Here is an 8,515-nt window from a genome sequence, read left to right as displayed (position 1 = left end):
GTTGGCTCGCCGAACTGGATTACATTAGTACAGAAAACATTATCATCACTAAGGTTTAAAACTTTAAAACGTAGGTAGCATGTAATATTCAACACTTAACCTAATCTTTAGTTATAAAAAAGTTATATAGTAACTTTGTAGTAGTTGTACATCTGTATAGTTTTAAGTGGTATAGAGTCTGGAGATTCGCAACAAGGTTTTTCCGTAGAGCAAACTCCTGCCCTCTCACAGGAATCTTTTAATATTAAGTTATTGCACCAAAACTTTTGTATCTTACCTTTGTAAACAAGTAGAGAGAGTGTAATAAACAGTTTTGTATTTTGTATTATGTAATGTTTTATTATAAGAACGTAAGATTTTCAAATACAATAAATCACGAACGCCGGACGGTATGTTCGTAAAACGCCTATTGACCTACACCTCCCATGATGCTTAGGGGCAAGCGAAATAATAAAATAGGCAATGAATTTGGCAAACCCCCATTTAGTAGATGGCGCGGTCGCGTATGTTTGCCAATTAGATAATGTTGGACATTTTGGATTAAGATACCGAAATCGAAGTAACAAAAGTCAATATCTATGCGTTCTTTTCTATTGGAGGGTGATTTTTAGGGTGGGAAGGGGAGATCTACCCCGAAACCGCGAAACAAACCATTTTTCCACTCTGAATTTTTAAACGCACTCGATTCAAAGTATATGAAACATGTAGTAAAAATACTACCTCGTATTATTTGTAAAACTATCTTGATTCCAGTTAGACTTACAAGCATTGTCTGTTCAGATGTATGGGATATTTGAAGACTCGTAGAACTTAGAACGCAGTCAGTTAGATGTTAGTGAAACCCTTCTGCCCAGTCCCAACTTTACGGTGACGCTCTCGGCTTTGTGCCGAGCTTCCGGAGGCAGTGGAGACATAAAAGGGATATGGAGATGTATGGAGATATATGGCTTGTCGTCAGACCCTGTGCGTACACTTGACGCAAATTTCTCACGATATATCGCTCCGATGGCCTTTTACTCGCTAGATTTATAACAAACAAGAGACAGAACTATCTTGCGCAAGAAACGTGCGGTGTATCGCTTAGATAACGTTCCTACTGGGTACCGGCGGGTGTTTTGCGTCAGTGTAATGCGAGTCGCAGGCCCAGTAGTGTTGCCCAGTGCAAGACTAAAATCTCAGTATTGGTCTTGCGTCATTACACAGACCGCCTAATTGTAACAAGATCAAGACCCGTTTTTGACTACTAAACAGCAGCCCGCGAGAACCTGCACACTGTAGGTTTTACAATTACATCTTTTTATTTAACTAAAATACAATAGTGAATACACCACCGTGAAACTGAAGCTGTAATAAAAATAATTGGATTTGACCTAAAAATTTTAATAAGCGACGTACTTAAATAAGACAGAAAATAAAAATAAATATTATAAATATGTATAATAAAACTAAATGTAAACTAACTTTGCTCTGACAACGGCTGGAGTGGCTGTTAGTGCGGGTATCCAATTGCAACATTAGTTGCGCCAGTTTTCTTGAAGCACCATAGTAGTTATTGTTAGATAGGTATATAAGTATTTAAGTTTGCAATAAAATAGAATATTATTTGCAATAATTTGAAATCCATGCAATTTTATTTAATATTCATCTAATACCTTTTTTTTATTAAATTATATATTATAGAAGTAAACAAGCAAATTATTATTAAAATTGACAAATTAGTATTTCACAGTATTTAGGTAAGTTAATTAGAAAAGAGCAATCCCTAGGGATTCTTGCTCGTTTTTCTCTAGGAAGTCAGTGAACAAACAGCAGCCTGAAAATGACGTTTTCAAGTGTAATTTTTTTACCTATGGAATAAATGATTATTTGACTTTGTCTTTGAATTGATTTTTTTTTCAGTAGCAGTAAAGGGTAACGATTACTTGTGAGTTTAATCAACATAATGGTAGAACAAAAATACGATGACGAAACTTTTTTCGACGGATTGATTTTACTTGCACGATTCTTAGATTATTTTTTGTAATGGCACCTTTGTTTACATTTTTGGTCTCAAATTCCATCGCAGAATATAGTCGAGGAATAAGGACGTAACTTAGTTTGAAATATTTTAATAGTGAGATATTATAGTAAGTTTACTTTATATTAATAACATGCAACATGTCCATAGCAGTAGCAGTGCCACACAGAGATTTAAATCGCGAAGATCTGTGAGACACTGCCACTGTGTCTGTCACCCTGAGACATAAGTTGATAAGTCTCATGTGCCTGTAATTCCACCTGCAGCTCTTCAAAACCGGAACACATTACTGCTTGATAGCAGAAGTAGGTGTTTTCCTGGACGAATTTTTTCACAAGGAAAGCTATTGCAACTAAAAACTAAAGCTACATACAACATCCGTGCTTCTGTTACGACTACAACAAATACAGTGAATTCCTATAGTTATCTAGACATACGACGGTAACTTGAAGTCAGTGTCGACTGCATGGATACGTATGTTATATCGAATTCATGAATGGAATCCGACTGGTGAAGAATCAATTGTAACTACTGTGATTGCAAAATATATAGTGTTAATTTAATGTAAGCTATTTCTAGAAATGCAAAATACGTGTTTGCATATGTGATGCCAAATAAATCTTTATTTGGCATCTCACAACAACAAACAAAAGTTTGTAAACAATTAACGTAGACCTATAAAACTTTGGGTGTGTATATTCCATTTCGGGGATTATTTTATCCTCCAATAACGTCTTTAGCATAATACCCTAGATTTAGATCTTCCCATGCCTTTTCTGGCCAGAAAGCCGTGCCTACTACCCTGAGAAATGCCGTTAAAATGAATTGTTCAATAAAAACTTAAAGTTTCTAGCTTCTTGTTCCTCAACAGAATTGAGAGCTAAAAGCGGTTGCTTTACCACGAAACGTAGTTAACAACTAACTTGAATTATACAGCTACCAAACTAAAGACAACACACTCAATTCAGTTAAATGCACATGCGTGCCTGCGTGTGTGCATCTAACTGATATACTGCAAGCCGTGGTAGCCAAATGGTTTGACCAACCGCCTCTCCAGCAGAGCTCTCGACATACACTAGAATACGCGTTAGCACGCGGGTCGGCGCGAGGCCACCTGATTCGCCCACGTCGCGAAAATGAAAATGAAATCACGGGCCGTGGGAATCCAGCATTATGCTGGCCTAATGTGAATTGGGGAACTTCACGTGTTCCCTAAAGGAAGTGAAACTTCTTCAATGTGCAGATTTCATCACGATGTTTTCCTTCACTGCTATAAAACGTGTACAAGTGGATAATTATGCCATCACCGGGATTCAAATATTTCGGCCTCTCAATTGAGAGGTAACTGTTATCCTACGGGGTTGTTTTTTTAACCGCTCACGCGATGCGCTCCTCCTACCGCAAAATGGCGGCTATTTGGTTTCGCAAATTAGAAAAGCATTCAGTTTAAATACAAGTTTTTATAAATAAAATTTATTATTCTGCATTGCTAAGTAAATACCCTCCGTACTACCAACAAAAACATATCAAATAAAATGCAGTAATACACCGCAAATCCTGCACTTAAAAAGCACTAAAGAAATTTTTGGTGTGCTTGGATAAATATGATAATATTCCGTTTGAGTGGTTCTAACGTTTACCATGAAATTACTCCTTAAAGTATAGTTTTTAAACATTTATATTCAGGGTTAACTTAAAAAACGCTACTTACGGTATGTTTTCAATAAATAAACACCGAAATCACCAGCCCAAACAATAACACACACGATTGTCGTGACGTATTTTTGAAGTTGTTTATTTTTTTTAAATGACAGACCCAGGCATTAAAAACTTTATGGTTTGCTAGAGTAGTTACCGAAATAGCAATTAATATTAGTTCTTTTACCTGTTATAACTTCGATATCCGATAAATCGGTATAAAATCATCACCGGCACCTCCAGGTGTGGTATGCGTCTACGGCTGTATGTATCGCGTGAGCGGGTATACATATAATTATTGTAATACATTAACTGTAGGAAATAGGAAATAAGCATTGCTGGACGAATATTAATCTTCGTAAAGATCGAATCCAAAGCAAAGCACGTGTCCGTGTCGTTACATAATTCGATTTTTTTTCTTTTAAAAAATATGCCTTCAACTGCTTTTTATATACCTTAAAAGAGGCGGATGCCTAGCGGTGAACATAGTTGTAATATAGTTTTAACCGATTTGTGTATGTTACGCGATAACGCCGGCCTTGTGAACCGGTTCTGATGATTCTTTTTTGTTGGAAAGAGGGTACCTCCGTAGTGGTCCCGTTTAAATTTGAAGAAAATATTCCACCTCTGAGGGTGGCAAAACTAGGGGATGAATGAATTTTGAGATCGGTTTTTTTAGTACTCTGTACTGATTATTATCTGTCCTAATTACAAAATTGTCTATATATAACTTTCAATGTTTAATTTTATATCTGTTATGATTTAATACAATGAAAGCAACTTTATGAGGTACCATGACAATCATATTGAATTATTCATAGAAATATCTAGTGTAACACATTGTTTAGGCTAGATATTTCTGTTAATAATTCGACAATGGACATAAATTTAACAATGCGTCATTTATTCAAAACGGTTAAATAATTTAAACTCAGCTAGGGAACGAATAATGATTACACATAATACACAGTATTTATTTTTTGTTTAATTAGTTAGTATATTATTTATAAAAATAGTAGCACTGTTGCTGGTGTAATTACAGGCACGTGGGACTTGTCAGCTTATGTCTCGGGTGATGGGCGCAGTGGCAGTGCTCATAAGACCTTTGCGATTTAAAGCTCTGAGTGGCACTGCAACTGTTATGGACAGGCGTGTCGCTTACCATCGGGCGCACGACTTGTTCGTCCGCCACTTGATTTTATTTAAAAAAAAGTTGCATTTCCTTTGATTTCAATGCTAAGTATTTCTGCTATTGTAAACAAAGTCAAAGTCAACCTCAAAGAATCATATACTTACTCCATAAAATAAATTACACTTGAAAAGTCATTATTTTTGCTAACTTCCCCGAGAATAACGAGCAAGAAACTCTAGGGATTTCTCTTTCCAAATAAACTTAAATGTTATGGAATATACTTTGAATTCAAGAAGGATGGCGACATCCCGTGTATTTTGTGACCCAGTGTTTTTGATGATGTGCAATACAGAGACCTATCAATACTTGTGATTCATTATCAAAGCATCAAAAAAGCTAATTGAGCACAGCCTGTAGAAACTGGGGTTATAAAGTTGATATAGGTTGTGTTTATAACATTGTCCTGTATTTCTCTTCAGATGTTTGTTCGTAGTAGCAGAGTCAAAGTCAAAGTCAAAGATAATTTATTCCATGGGTAAAATAAATTTACACTTGAAAACGTCACATTTAAGCTACTGCTCGTTCACTACGCTGACCTCCCTGAGAAGAACGAGCAAGAAACTCTAGGGATTGCTCTTTTCAAATAAACTTAAATAAAAATAAATAGACTTAAAGAAATAACTAGTTTTCAGTTTATTCCTAAAATAATAAAGAACTTGCTGAATATTCCTAAATCTGCCAAACTCTGCCACATTTAATACGACATTAACATGTTCTGTCGCAATGAAAATTAATAAATATTAAATCTGCCCACACACACACACGTCACACTGTTCTTAATCTCAAAGTGACATTAACATCGGCAACAGGCTTCTTGTCAAAACGTTTCTTTGCAACTTTCATTATCTCTCATTGAAATATTTAAATATTGTCTAAACATTTTCGTCATAATTATTGTGGTTTATTTTTTACTTTATGTCATTACTGTTTAAATGATTATTTCATTAGGTATTTTATAGCTTTAATGTTTTATGTGAGTACTATAAATAACCAATGCTTGAGGTAGGTAAACATTCAATCATGAATAAAATGAAATGGGACAGTACTTAAGTCAGCTTTGTAAAGAATGGCGACGAAGACGAGATATATTAATTAGATATCTACATAACAACCGAAACTATTGACTTACAATTATATGGACGTCGGATCCGCGCTAAAAAGTGTCCGAACTTATAGGGCGTTAAAATCGTATACAGAGCGTCATTCACGCTTTGGTCTTCGTTTGTTCGACTGACAGCGAAGCAAGCAAAATTAGACAGTACTGCGATGACATTACAATTTAAATTCAGTTTTTTTTAAATTCGTTTTAGCTTTGTCATATTCCTTTATATGTCACTACGTTTAAAATAGGTTGAATTGGGACATTTTTTTCGTGGTTTTTGTATTAGACGCATCGTCCATTTATTTGTAAGTCAATGACCGAAACTAAACTGCACATATTGACGGACAGCTACTGCCATAAAAAACAAAGACAAATAGTATTTTTTGAATATTTTACTTAAAGGTGGTAAAATGGAAATGGGCCGACAGTTACTGGGTTCAATTTTCCTACCGCTTTTTAATAAAGGAATAGCCGTGCAGTATTTCATCAAATCGGGAAAAGTACCTTCGTCAACGCATCTGTTGAACGCAGTAGCTAAATGTAGGGAAATTAGATTAATTCCTGATTCTATTAATTTAGTCGATATGCCCCAAAGATCAACGAAAAAGATAAAAGGTTTTTTAATATGTATAGATTTAAAAGCTTTGATGATGTATTGTAATATAACATGATGACAATTAAATGCACTTCCACAAACACCAACATTATTCTTTAAGAGATCAATAGCAAGACGTTTAGCGTTTGTAACAAATCCAATTTTTTTAAACGGTGTTTTTGATATCGTTACAGTTTATGCAAAAATAGCTACTTGCGCGTTTAAATAATAATAATTTATTTAAGATCATTGATCCACTTTGTTAGTTGTTTTAGCACCAATAGAAAAAATTTTATAATGTCTTCCTACAATTTCAATGATATGAATATGAATGATGATAATTTCCTCAGTAGTACTATGTTGTGTGACCTTGTCGAAGTTTCAGTTGCCTTTGACAAACTGTTTGTACTATTAGATTGTGTGGAAATCTAATGTTTATATTTCAAGAACCGACATGGTCCTGGGATTGTCATCGACTAACCCCGGTGTTCACGTCTTCCCGGCTGCGAGAAATGCAACCGCGGCTCGTTACCACGATCAGCGAGCTCATCGAGAGAATCAGATAGGACACAGCACAGAAGACGAAAATTCCTTCATATTTGCCTTCGGTGTTTCAAAAGTTGAAAAGCAAAACGTCACTACTTTGTGCTAATTAATTTGTAATAGTATTTGTAGGATAAAATAATACAGAAATAATAAATAGTATTTGGATTTTGTAACAAAAATAAAATTGATCTTTGAATACTTCTTTATTTCTGGTATTCCTTGATTTTTTACAGAATATGTTTTTTTTCATTAACGTTTCCTGCTTATAATGTATTTATAGATTACATGACAGACGTTTTCGGCATCAACGCATTTGGCGTGGATGGCGATGCCACGCTCACCGGCGACAACGCCTTGCGCCGCATCATCAAGAACTTTCAGTCCTACAGCGTTCTTAGATGTTTGGCTTGGGCTTGCATCTTTTTCTTTCCCACACTGGTTGATTTGTTTTAGGTGTGTTTATTATGTATTTCTTAGAATAATAACGCATAGAAGCCTAGTCCGCACACGCTAGTGAGGCAAATTGAAGCGCGCCCAAAGGGCCTACACGAGCGGGCGGGCCGTCAGTGCTCAAGGTCAACTTGCACCGCGAACAACTCAAGAATTTTAGCTAAAAATGACGAAATGTGCGGTAAATGAGTGTAAAAATACGTTAGACAAACATAAAATAGAAACTAACATCACATTCCACAAGGAAGTAACGCGTTTCAACTTGTGTTTTTATATAAATATTCAATAAAACCGAAAATTAACATACTATGTACTAAAACTAGCCTACATGAATTTGATTTTTGCCTCACTTGTGACAGTTCGTTTGATATGAAACCATCATTCTATGCGTTATTATTCTAAGATGTATTTCTCTATCCATTTTTCTTTAATAGTTTTCATTTTTCCCGAGAAACGCGACAAACTACTGCAGGAGAATATTCCATACAGTAGTGAAGAAGTGAGGAGGCTGGAACGCTGATACAAGGCAGAAAGATCTAATGGATACGTTGATCAAGTTTAAACAAGGTGCCATTAAAAATAACGAAGTTATATTTATACCCCGTGTCGACGAAAAAAGTGAATGTGGGATCCTTTTTGTGTAGGTCTTCATCTACCTACATATACAATTTTTACTGTTTAACCTCATCCTTCTGAGACAGGTATCAGTACTGCACCTTATTACAATTACTAAAAAATATACAGGGTGTTAGGAAGATGGGTGCAAAGCTATAAGGTGTAGCTAGTATAGACTGTTTAGAAGCATTTCACGCTGTTGTGTTAGAGAAAGTCTGAAAATTATTTTATTTTACATAAATTTAAAGTAGTTTTGAGAAAAGCCAATGATTTAAAAGTTATTTGCTAATAATGACCAGT

At 35.3% G+C, this 8,515-nt stretch overlaps 1 protein-coding gene across 1 annotated transcript in view; it reads left to right on the top strand.

Moving 5' to 3' along the window:
- Positions 1 to 7,435: 7,435 nt before the first annotated feature.
- LOC113228309 (cytochrome P450 6j1-like) overlaps positions 7,436 to 8,515 on the top strand; it is an 8,463-nt gene continuing 7,383 nt past the window's right edge. The window contains exon 1 of the mRNA XM_026461568.1: positions 7,436 to 7,540. Coding sequence (XP_026317353.1) covers positions 7,436 to 7,540 — 105 coding nt within the window. The remainder of the gene's footprint in view (positions 7,541 to 8,515) is intronic.

The sequence above is a fragment of the Hyposmocoma kahamanoa genome, unplaced genomic scaffold, assembly GCF_003589595.1.
Source record: "Hyposmocoma kahamanoa isolate Upper Pololo Valley unplaced genomic scaffold, ASM358959v1 226, whole genome shotgun sequence".
Lineage (NCBI taxonomy): Eukaryota > Metazoa > Arthropoda > Insecta > Lepidoptera > Cosmopterigidae > Hyposmocoma > Hyposmocoma kahamanoa.
The sequence above is the reverse complement of the archived record's forward strand: the minus strand, read 5'-3'. Positions and strand labels throughout refer to the sequence as shown.